The sequence below is a fragment of the Sabethes cyaneus genome, chromosome 1, assembly GCF_943734655.1.
Source record: "Sabethes cyaneus chromosome 1, idSabCyanKW18_F2, whole genome shotgun sequence".
Classification (NCBI taxonomy): Eukaryota; Metazoa; Arthropoda; class Insecta; order Diptera; family Culicidae; genus Sabethes; species Sabethes cyaneus.
In genome coordinates, this window is record NC_071353.1 from 86,175,816 (window position 1) to 86,189,094 (window position 13,279).

The 13,279-nt window shown below is 40.0% G+C and overlaps 1 protein-coding gene across 4 annotated transcripts in view; it reads left to right on the forward strand.

Moving 5' to 3' along the window:
• The window catches only part of LOC128744123 (myosin-11), a 210,344-nt gene that overhangs the window by 151,229 nt on the left and 45,836 nt on the right, over positions 1 to 13,279 (forward strand). For 3 of the 4 annotated variants that reach the window (XR_008412358.1, XR_008412357.1, XM_053840926.1), the window contains exon 3: positions 928 to 1,047. The exons of the other annotated variant lie outside the window; for it this stretch is intronic. Coding sequence is in view for 1 of the 3 variants with exons in the window: in XM_053840926.1 (XP_053696901.1) it covers positions 928 to 1,047 (120 nt within the window). In the remaining 2 variants the exon portion in view is untranslated. The remainder of the gene's footprint in view (positions 1 to 927; positions 1,048 to 13,279) is intronic. 4 annotated transcript variants of the gene reach the window in all.

The following is a 13,279-nucleotide window of genomic DNA, read 5'->3' on the forward strand; positions in this document are numbered from 1 at the left end:
CTATCGGGTGGCTGAGTCGGTTAATAATACAGTGTACAGTTTTATACAATTGGATGCACTTTTAAAATATAGTTTAATAATTAGTATATGACTGCGATACATAAACAAGTGTAGAATCATTGCCACTATAATAGATATTCTTTACTTGTATTATATATTCATATTACTCATTATTTATTACATTTACATATACATCATTAAAAGGGAGGGGAGGGAGCATCAGGGTACCAAATGAATCGAAGACTGGATGAGGGATGTGGTAGCCAGCCCAAGTCATATAAGGTCGAAGAGGATTTTGACGCGCCCTTCTAGCACACAAATCATCACGCAAGATAAGTTTGCACGGCGAAGTTATGTATCTAGAAACCGGAGGTCTATGCTGGAAGGAGTGTCTTATATTCCCGTGGAATCATATAAGCGACATTGCTTATAGATCCACCCAACCCCTTTTGGTCCTTCACGAACAGCATTGACATAAAAGTTGCTGGGTAGATAAATTCGATTCTGCAGTAATTCTACTTGCATACAATTGGAAACCCTTGAAGTGATGGTGGCTACCCCCATACATACATACATACAATATCAAGAATTTTCAGTTTGCCTGAATCTACATTTCTCGCATTAAGCATTTATTCTTCCCCAACATTATCTGTCAGTGTCATTCCAATCGAGCAGACGACCAATCCAACGCGTATGCAGGAAAGAGAAAGAAAATAAGCATTGCTAGAGCATTGCATACTTTTGGGATGACATGTCGCCACTCTGTATATAGTCACTCTAGCTGCATGTAGCATGTATGCATGAAGAAACGTATTCTTACATGCATGGATACATGCTCCTATCACTACAGAGTGACTTACGTAGCCCTGCGGCACCTATGAGGTCGTACACAACCCCTCTGATTTTTAACTATGATTTTATTTTCAGTCCCAGGAATACAGAAACAGTAGTCGATGTATAGAAAAATTAAAAAATGAGATTTCGTCACTAGAAACAAAATTCAAATGGAATACCGTTAAACTAAAAAAGGAAATGAACAGCACACAGGTTGGTTTAGTTTAAAATTTTAGTGTATCTCATCCGCTTACTCTATTTTTTTTAAGTACGTTCATTTGTCTTGTTTCTGTGAAACATTAATACATGTAATTTGAATTTTAATTTTAGTTCGTCTGTATCTATAGCTTGATTACATTTGTCGACTAACATTCGAAAAGGGCGGATAAGCCAACTGTCAAACAGCACGAGTGAGAGTTCATTTTCCTATGCTGCTCCAGCAAAAAATAACTCGCTCGGTCTGTTTGACAGTTGGCTTATCCGCCCTTTTCAAATGTTGGTCGACATTTGTTAATGAATGATATATAGGGTGATTTATATATTTTGGACAGGCGTTACGCGTACTCTATTTTGGACTCTTACGGTAAAATCAAATGGAAAATGTCCAAAATAGAGTAGACGTAACGCTTGTCCAAAATAGATAAATCACCCTATATGACCAAAACTTTCAAAGACAGTGTTTGTTGATGTATTGCTGTTGCAGTTGAAACCCGTTATAAACGACGTACGACATTTGGTTTTACTCTAGTTCTGTGTGTCGCAACTACGTTGCAGGTGGTGCGCTATGATTGCACATTTATGCGCTGTACAGCGCACCACCTGCGACGTAGTTGCGGCACACAGAACAGAAATAAAACCGAATGTCGCACGTCGATTATTACGGTGTTCAACTGCAACAACAATACTGACAGCACAGAACAAAAGATGATCTTCAACTTAAAAGCGCATTCAAAAAGTGTCCACAAAAAGAATGCAAAAGCCAGCAACGTTTTTTTCTTACTTCGAGTAAGTTTTTTAGAACGTGCACATTTATGCCACTTTGACTGTGGTATAAAGAAAAGCCCTATAAAGATATACAGTCTGGCCGTCTGATTTGGCAGCCCTGCATATGTTTTACAAAACCAGCAAAGGTGCAAACATATGCGTGGTTACGTGATTTTGCCAATATCAGCAGCTTATTGTACATTTCGTTTTGACTCAATTATTATTAATATGTTTTGAAACGATGGTTCTACAATTGATGAAGGGACGGTAGGGGAAAGGAATGAAAATTTTTGGTGAAGGAGGGGGAGAGCGGAAAAGAAGGGTGGGGGGGGTATTGGTAGCTACTCTTGACAAGTAGTCATTTTGACTCCTACCTTTTGTCCAATGCTGGAAGGTGCATGAGTCGAACCAAGCTGTAATCTGAGATTATAACCGGATTCGAACCCACAACACCCGCCAGGGCATGTGGCTCGCTGGTACTTGTACCTTTGAACCATAGAGGCGCTGGACAAAAGGAGACTGCAAAATCCATTTATCAAGGAAGCGACGCGTTTGGTTGGGTTATCGACACATATTGTGCCGCTTCCTTTAGTCTATTACATAGGAACGGGGCCTTTCCTCGAAAACCCGCGCCGAGAAACGCAGCTAACACATGCTGACAGACGAACAACATCACGTGCTGCAGTACCTACCTTGCAAGTCGTAAGGCTCAGCATAGTGTCGTCGTCCTGAAAGTAAAAAGTAGTTAGATTAAAACTTCTCGTTCGGTGGTAATCTGCAATTGATGTAGGCCCTTCCTTTCCGCTCTTCCCCTCCTTCACCAAAAATTTTCATTCCTTTCCCCTACCGTCCCTTCATCAATTGTAGAACCATCGTTTCAAAAAATATTATTGTATATGTATGACCGCATTTCAAGGTCAAGACTAAAAACTTGAGGTTAATCTATCAATTATTATTGTTTATCAACTGTCAACTAGAACATTTTCTTCAAGAATGAAGTATTGTTTGACATTCTGCTTAAGTTTAAACACAGAGAATTTTACAAACATTAGCTTTTGTGGATTTTAGATACTAAAAATCATCGCCGTAAGCGGCCTGTATTGTGTGAGCTTATTTAGTCACAGAAGAAGATAGTCAAAACAATGTAAGTTTTTGAATTATGGGCCCTATTCTCACAGTCACCTCACCTAAATTTGCGATTCTCACAGTCACCTAGGTGACCCCGCTCACCTGTGTGACTGTACAAATCAAACGGGGAGCCGTTAGGTAAGGTGAGGTAACTGTGAGAATAGGGCGCGTGAGAGAAGTAAGGTGAGGTGAGGTGACTGTAATAGGGCCCTATATAAAAAAGTAGTAATACTTTTCGTTGAGAAGGCTAATAAGAAACGATAATATTGTTCCATGTTCGATTGGAATGACTTTTGACAGATCGATTGGAACTACTTGATGACAGTCGTCTAGACTTTAGTATAAAGTAGAAAAACTCAGAGGTGAGAGATACGCGGAAGCAGCCATCTTGGGAGCCAATCGAGCAGCGAGAATTGTCAAAAGTGTAGCATGGTCATCATTCTACAATTTTTACGCAGCAAACGCCATTTACGCTCACTGTTCAAAACTGCAGAAATCTCATTTTAGTCCGACGCTGGTATTCAAATATCTCCGTCGCGTTCAAAATTTAGCGCTTTTCAAAATCTTATTCACTATTTCCGTCTCACCAAAGCCGAATCTTGCAAAAGAAGGGAAGCGCGATTGAACCGACATGCGAAAGAACGGGATGATGCCACTAAGCATTTAGAAAGACACAGAAAGTAATAGGTGTATTTTGAGTAGTCCCGCGTACGTTTTTGTAAGTCCGATAAAATGTGAGAAAGGTTTCAGTTTGAGCATTAACAAAAGTTCTTTTCTAATTAGTTAGAATGGCTAGTGCGGTCAAAGCTAGGAAGTGCGGTCAATTTTTGCGTCTACGGACGTCTTATCGTGTGTTGTGAGCTAATTAAAGAAGGTAAGAGTTTTCAAAAATGTGAGTTGGCAAAATGCTCAAAGGCGTCAACAGCCGTGCAACGGCTTCTTTTGGGCATACCACGATCACCGCACTCTCTTCGGATTGCTTCCACAAATACTTTGGGATCGAAGTATGATGTCTTCCATCCACGGGTGGTTGGAATGTCGGCTCTACTCGCCGCCTGCCGCCTCATTATCTGACCGACACCATAGCGGACCGCCTGATGGCCACTGTGAGTGTAGCCATTGTCTGCCCTCCAGTCTCCTATTAGACCAGGACTGCCGAATGTCACGTCGATGATAGACTCCGCACCGTGCCTACTGAAGGTACTTGTGGTGCCGACGTTGACCAGATCTACGTTGAGCTTTGCCAGAACTTCAAGCAGAGTCCGGCCCCTATGGTTCGTGCGACGACTTCCCCACTCTACCGCCCAAGCGTTAAAGTCACCCACCACAACCAACGGCCTTAGACCAGTCAGCACAACAGATACTCGGTCTACCAATCGTGTAAACTGCTCGATAGACCAATTCGGCGGAGCATAACAGCTGCAGTAGAATACTCCACCCACTTTGGCAACCACGAATCCCTCGTCTGCAGTTGACACAACATCTTGAACCGGGAACCTGCTTGTCGTCTATATAGCCGCCGTCCCGGACCTATCCGACACCCAGTTACCGTTTCCGGCAGGGATGCGGTATGGGTCCGAGATGATTGCAATGTCCGTCAACGACTCAGTAACTGCTTGGTACAACAGCTGCTGGGCCGCGTGGCAGTGGTTCAAGTTCAGTTGCATTACCTGCACTACGCCCGTGTTTTAGTCGCCGGCGCGCCTGCCGGGCACTTCGGGCCTCCTGTTGTGTGCTTAGCGTCCCGTTGGCTGGTACATATCAGGCACTTGGGTGGCGCAGTACAGTCCCTCGCTATATGGCCCGTACCGCCACATCTCCTACACAAGTGGCTTCGGTCTGGCCCCTTACAGCTCCAGGACCTGTGCCCTCTCTCAAAGCACCGGAAGCAGGCCTCTGGCTGCTGGAACACGCTCAGTGGGCACACGGACCATCGTCAAAGCGGTGAAGACTGTCAATGGTCTGTAATATTAAGTCACGTTGCTCTTTATTCGACGATCGTACCAAAGCACAATAATCCTGCTTACACATTACTGTCGCTTAATAGCTGATATTCCGTTTGTAGGAAGCAGATTGATATCGTCATCGTTCGGGTTCATAGTGATAGCTTTCACACATTCATCACGCTTTTCGTTTGCAACTTCTTCCTGCGCATCTTGAGGGTCGTCCATGCACAGCCTCAGATACTCCTTAATAGTTTGTTCGATATTGATTTGACTGTCGTATTCCTTTCGCTTCGCCAGAATAACTGATTCGTGAGCTTCGAACATCTGCAAGAACTTGTTCCCATCCAGTACATCACACAATTCGTTCCGAAATGGGACGAATAGTGTTACCATTTCACGCTTGTATTCTGATAACTGCGACATTTTATAACCGCACCATTGCAATATACGAGGAGTGCTACGGGCTTTATATGTGTTACTGCTATTCCTTTCTTTTGTATACAGGGCAGCGAAATCAGCCAAACAAACATCTTCTAGTCCAGCACGTGTTTCATACCGTTGGATGATATTCAACGTCCACACGTCCGTTGAGTTGTCTTCGATTCCTTCCTCATCCATTTGTGTATTTCGCTTTCGTGATTTGACTCGTTCGTGAGGCCACATTGTTGGAATAAATTGAGTTGCTCTACTGCTTTCTGACATTGGCTGTCTAAGAAGACATCATGCTGCTTCCTGGGCGGACATTTCTACAGCGTTTAGCATTTTCAAGCTGACTTTCTTAAGTAATGCTGTATAGTCTTGATCAGGATATTCATCTTGCAGTGTTATTAACTCTCGATGCAGGTTGCTGACACCTCTATTGGCTTTGTTCACGTACTCCACCACATATGAAGCACACGAGTACTCTTCTAATATAAATTGCAGATCCATATTAGACGCAAGATGTTTTGCAATCCACAGATTAAATGGATTAGTCCATAGCTCAGTCATGGACCGTTTGAACAAGATGGTCGGTCGACGTATAGAGGCTCGAATGACATCGAGATAAAGGTCGAAGGAACAGCAGCAGTCAGTAAGAAATGCTTCAAGCGTATCGAAAACCTTTGTTTCCAAGATACCTCGCATCTCTGTAGCTTTCTTCATGAGGTGGTTTCTGCGACTATCGTCCGTAGGGATGGGAAGTACAACTCTGGTCTCGTCCATCGGCCAGTACGGAATGTTGAAGCGGCAACGATTTTCATTTCGCTTAAAACAAGTAAAAGTATGCTTATGTACCTACAAAAGAAGTGTTTATTAAACACAAGACATTGATTTCTATGGTTATCTGGCATACTCAGGGCATACAGAACAAAGATCTCGTACTAACTGAATTGTAGCCGGCATAGTTTCAGAAACTGATTTGTTAGGATCGTTACTTAACTACAGCAGTATGTGAGCATGTGGACTGCCACGATGCTGAAACTCGATTCTTTTGAAGTAATCTATAACACGGTATTTGCCGAATGGACTAAACCTTGAAGAAGCTAGCAAAGTCATAATGACATCCACCAATTTTTTAAAATATACGCAACACGTGACCGGATCGTTATTAACTAGAGTCGCACGCTGTAACGCAGTAAGCTCCCGCAAGGGTTCTGTCAGATCAGTGCCGGTGTGTTCACCCGATAGACGATGCAGCTGTTTCAACAAATGTGACCATTTCATTTCACTGGCACTCAACGTAAGAAACATCTTGGGTTTGCCAAGCTGTCGTACCCCTTTGCTCTGCAAACCTTCTGTAACGCGTAGCCGTAGAACCTTCATCGCCATGTATAGAAGGTGTTGAGGTTGTACTCCTCATCTATCCTTGCGCCTTAGCTCGCTCGTAGCCATCATAAAGTGTGTAATGCGCACACCTGGTTTATAGACTCGCGGGTGACCCAAGTAAATACCAGGGAATGAAAGTTCTTCTGCATTTTCATCGTAGATTATGGAAAGAGGAACACTATTTTGTCCGGGAGCGATTTCTAAGCATTTGTCCTCATTCCATAATAATGTTTGCTGTTGACCAAGTAAAAGCTCTATTTCGTTTTCGGAATCGATCGATTCCAGCTCAACAGAATTTTCTGCGGATGTTGCCGCTTGGTCACTGTCTACGAAAGTTATGCCATTTCGCCGGTAGAGAGGTGTATTTACTAAGTACTGAAGCCATGACTTAACAGTGCTTTTCTTTACATACCCGGACAAGTAAGAAGATTTGTGGACTAAGTGCTTTTTTACAATTACGTTGAAGGCTTGGTCATCTTCCAGTTGTCGGGGAAGAGCTTTCACCATAGTGTCAACGTCCACCGGAACGTTGATCACTAGGCCAATTATGCCATAACTACCTTAATATGAAAATGATTTTGTCAAGAAAATTTCTCGATATTTTCGATATTAAACATTGAAACAGACCTGTTGCGTGCCGTAAGCGACGAATCTGCATGAACGGTAGTCGGGGAGATACCAATCTTTCAGTGATTGGATCGAGAAGAGGCAAACCTGCTGGATACTCAGGGTAGGTAAGCCCATTCGATTTGGACAGACTTGCTATTTTGCTATGTTTCAAGTTACTACGACAGGTTTGACAGACAGAAAATCCTTCTACTGTATCGAAATAATTGGTCTGTAATAATAATACTGCATCTGCTTGCGTTATTGGTTTTAGGTCTCCCTTAAACCAAAGCCGATCGCAGACACTACATGCGACACCAAATTCATTTTCCCAGAATCGCTTGGTGAATTCTCGGTCAGCACGATCGAAGTTAGGTTCCACAACTAGAAATCGACCCAAAAAGGCAAACATGAGATGGTATATTGACTTGTGAAATACAAATGCCCAAGTGCATAACTCACCCTGGCTTGAATGTCCAGGAAAGAAATCCTGCTCGCTGCAAATAGTCTCTCTCAGCGCAGCAGAATCGGTAACTCTAGCGGGACTGTGCACTGGTGCAAAATTTGCATTTATAAGTCCATCGTCAATGGAGTCTGTCACTCCACGCACTGTATCGTCATGAACTGCACATATTGAACTAAATTCTATAACGCACGAGATGAATTACTGAAGTACATTTGTAAATATTTGTAATAAGTTAATATCTTGGACTTTCTCTTGTTTTCACCATTCAATCATTACACCTCGTATCAAATACTTACGTCAACATTTTACAGTCAACTCAGAGACACATCTGAATTATTTTTCGATTGAGGAAATTTTCTACTATGCAAACTATAAGTTAGTATTATTTCATATGATATATTCTAACTGAATTCTTTCCAAGTAGAAATTTTTATTATTTATTTAGTATCTTTGAAAACAAAGGTACAAACTAGCACAATGAAGCATCTGCTTCAATCCAACCTCCTACTCCTATTCATTAACATAGCTACATTAAAGCTAGAATTATCATGAAAAGTGAAACCCGTGGCATTTACCTTTAAAACTATTCAAATTGTCACATAGTAGGGTAACCAACCTATTTTGGACCCCATCAGCAGCTGTACATAATTTGGACACTTGCATTTGATTTTGCTGTAAGTGTCCAAATTATGTACAGCTGCTGAGGGGGTCCAAAATAGGTTGGTTACCCTATTTGTCAATATAGTTCTTTTGTATGGAATGTAAGCGTTTTTTAACTGCATTTACTTTAAAAACATTAACTTGATCCCGCCATTAGTTTGATGTTTCCAGTTGAAGAGTTAAACAAATTTATATAACCAAAATTCACAAGAAACATATCATTTAGTTAATGATTTACTTGAATTTATTTAAAAATTATCGAAGACTACAGAACTCAAGACTGGGTATTCTGTCAAATGTATTAGGATAGGGTTAGTATGGCTTTACGGATGACGGTGGTACCTGTTTAATTGTGTATGTGCCATCACTCTAGCATCACAACACTGACGTCATTACATGACATCGTACATTAACACAACACATCACGAATTCTTTCAGATGGTTGCAATCACTAACACTTATAACCAATAGTAATTCCCTTGGGATAATAAATGGCGTAAGTAGTATCTCCCTTTGCGGTGTAAATAGACTTAAACTTAATAAAATAAAATTGTATATTAATTAGCACTTTACATTGGACGTAAAATTTGATTTCGAGTTATACTTCAAATTGGATTTAAAATTGCACTTAACATTTAACTAGAAACTTCACTCGAAATTGGATAAGAACTTAACGAAACGAACTTTAATTTGGAGTTAAAATTAGACATGCATTTCGACTTGAAACTGGGCTTCAAATCGTCTTTCAACGTGGTGAAGGTATACTTCAAATTTTACTTTTACTTGAACTCGATTTTAAAATTTGTTTATCACAAAGTAAAATAATGAATTTTAATTTCTTACCTCGAGTCGAAGGCCCTTCCCCGGCATCCCAAACATTGTCTGGTGACGCTTTGGTCGCCTTTAATTTTGCACGGTAGCGGCGAACTCTCTCGGCAACGGTCATTGGTTGTTTTTTCATGACTTCCTGCCAGTAGTTCCTTCTTACGCTTTCGGCAATTGCGCATGTTTTGGGTAGCGACGTATCGAGACATTAAATTTCGTTTTATTTTCATTTTCACACCGTTTTTTAATTAACAGAATTCACAAATTCAAAACGACAGTAATAGGGGTATTAGGGGCATAATGAGCACCCTAACTTGTTGGCTCATTTAAGCATCCAAAATGACTGAATTTTTAAAGTGTCGTCATTGCAAAACATACATTAACTTTCGATAACCAAAGGCATAGTATTAACAAATTGAAAAATAATTGACATGATGACGAAAATTGCAATTTAAATTCATGCTTCAAAAACTAAAAATCGGTCAGTGTGTGGGGCACAATGAGCACCCCCTGGGGCATAATGAGCACCCTTATAAACACATGCTTGAATGGTGTATATAAGTACATCAACCACACACACATACACACACATGCACATAGACATCCACGCACACATACATACACATATACACATACACACCCATACATACACAAACATAAAACGTGTAAAAACGTCGAAAAAATCATTGACCGCAAGCCGCTTAAAGCCAATTGAGCCGCGGATGTTGCCTCTGGAGCACACAAGGAATGTTTCGGATGACGCTTAAGCTAGCTGTGTTTTAGTGTTAACGAAATATGCTTTTCCGTTTCCCTCTGCCAGGGGTATACGACCCGCATAGTCAAATACCATACGCCAACGATTTTCCCTATAATTTTCTAACCATTTGCTGTATAATCAGGTAACCATATGCGGATTATACCCAGCAATGGTTTGGACTATGTGGTAAATGGTAAACTGAGAAATAACCATTGTATGAACTAGTCGTTAGGTTTGGTTACCATACAAAAATGCTGATTTTCGCGAACAATTTTTTTGCCATACCATACTTGGACAATAGGACATATAGTTAATGAAATTGTACTAAAACTGTTACATATATGGTATTGATGTTATTTCGAAAACAAACGATTTACATTGAATGATAGAGACAATGATACACATATTGTCGTCAATGGTGCAAGTAACATTAGTGTAATGGTTTTGATATGGTTAAGCGATTATACAGTGAATCGTTTGCTTACACTATTTTATGTTAAAAATATTGTTTTAATAGTAAGAAATATAGTAAGAAATTAGTAAGCATCACATAAATACTATTTATTTTCTTTTATAACAGCCTATTTTATAATGAACGTTTCACGGCCAATATCATATCTGAAAAATCTTGTGCGTCGGAGTGGCGACTGCCTGGTCGTGTTTCGATGAAGTTTAAAACGTTTAACCATTTTCGCACTAGCCGCTAGATTTGACATCTGTTGGTTAGAATACTAATGTGAATTATTAATACAAACATTCATAATGCTTTACCTGCAATATTAATAGTGTTTTCGCCATCTTCAATTAAAAGTTATGGATGCACAACTTCCCACACCAAGAGTGTATAACAAAATGGCTGTTACTTGCGTTGCTACCAAATAGCATACCACGAATAGCAACCGTTGAAAGTATGGTCAGAATTTCGTTCTTACTATTTGTTTAGTACTAACTGTATACAATATCGTACCCCAATGGTTAAACCTATATGAACTTCTATGGTAGCAAATAATATGCAACTTTATCATGAACAGTAACTATTGCTCATACAATACATTTATAATACCCAACGTTTCATCAATAGTTTTCGATTATGCGGGGAGGGTTCTGATTTCATGGGTAGCCGTAGCATCGAATACCCATATACAAAATATGGACCACCAGCTCTTGTTCTGCAGCGGGAACGAAAACAGTTTTGAAGAAATCAATTTGGTCCACCTCCTGCCCTGAGATTGCCCTTTCGTATGGCCCCACATACCGAGCTAACGTCTGCCGCAGAATGCCGTGGTACATGGCGACTTGTTTTGTGGATATTCCGTCTCGCTTTAAGGTGGTCAAAGCCGCTTGCAAGGCCTTTTTCGACCAATTATGTCTTCCGGATTCCCTTGATATATTCATACCATCACTGTAAACAAGCATTAGCATAAGCATAAGCATAGGATACCGCCCGTGTGCTGCTACTCCGTTATTGACCAGGACCGATGAAAATTGCAAAATGATGGCTGGAAAGAGCATACTTGGGACAGCTCGCTATTCCTCATTGTGCAACCTTATCAGGTCCCTGCATGCTGATCAATACTGACGCCGGCCACGTCCGAATGCGGGTCCCCTGGTGGGATGGGAAGGAATGTTAGTCCAATACTTGTTGCTACTAAAGACCAGGGAATCCTCTGCATCTTCACAAGTATTTCGGGAAAGGAATTGTTGTTCGTAGATGGGGAGCTAGATGGATAATGTAAGTATGCAAGCACCAGTTATATGTGCCTAACCTGAATATTCGAAAATTTTCTTGTAAAATACCTTTTTAACAAATTTAATATAATGTCAATGGTGCTCATATATAACCATAATTTAATTTATACCGAAAAATACTTTGCACATGCTAGATTCACGGCTCGAAAACTACGTGACAACTTGAACTTATTATACCTGAAAATAAAAATCAGGGATAATGAAACGAGCCAATATAGTTCCTAAGTTGATAAGCATTTCCTCTTACCAACGCTAATATGCAGAGATATAGCGCCCTACACGCTTGGAAGCACATAAACAGTATATAATACAACAAAAGTTTGTTTTTGAGCGTCTTAACAGAATACGAAAGTTGAGTTAAAGAAAAGTTAAACCTATTTTCACAATAAAATTCCACTATTAGTTTTAATTCAACAGATACGCTTTTCACCTTCTACTTGAAGGCTTCATAAATGTCTGTTTTCGAACTGTTTTGTAGTTTCGATTTTTCTTTCATTCAAGAATATAAGATAGTTCCTTCTAACAGTGATGCCAACTTTACAGTTTTCACCAGTATTGGAACATTATAAATCCATTTCAATATTTTATATCACAGTATTAATATATTTTTATTTCTCCAAATAATTATTTCCTTGTGCCTTTTCTGCTTATTTTTTTTATGCTTTATATGTAGTCCCTGAATTTGACTCGGAAACCGTTTTCATTATAACAGAGTTGGTACTAACAGGAATTGCGGCATGCATAGATCGGATACCAGGAATACCTAGATGCTGCTGACAGGAAGCGATCCTTCAATGTTTCCTTTTCTTCGCAACATTCTGCGGTCGACACGAATTTTACATTTACATTTTACATGCGTATTACTCCGGCGAAGAACTAATTTATTTCATATGAATTATATAGAAACCTAAACAGTGATATATACTGGTCATTTCGTCAAAACAGTACAGATTTTCGATTAAAGCAATTAGGCATTGATCTTTTTTTTGCATTTTGCTTTGCGCTAGTGAATGGTATTGTTGCGCAGTTGACATTGTGTCACCTTTGCTGCTAGCCATCTCACATGGTTGAAGGCATAAGAATTTAGGAATTGTTTGTTTGACTTTTCGTTCACTCAACTTGCGTATTCTGCTAAGACACTCAAAAACAAGCCTCAGTTGTATTATACACTGTTTATGGGCTTTCACAACAGCGCCATGTTGCTTCAGACTAAACCAGAATAATTTTGCTTTGTTTTGTTATTTGCCTATTGCTAGGAAACTTTATTTTGTTTATGATTTTACTTGAAAAATTGGGAATTGTTTGTTTCAAAACGCTATATCTCGAGAACGGGACAAAACACCCCGTGGTCTTGAGTGATTCTTATGTAAAAAAGTCTGAGGAACACGATGGTGTTGAAATCTTTGAGATCAAACCGCACTCATTGAGAGAAAAATACAAATTCAGTTCTCAGATCGAAAATAAAAGTATTTGGCAGCACTGCCACGAAAAACTAATATTCCTTTAGGATTCCTCAGA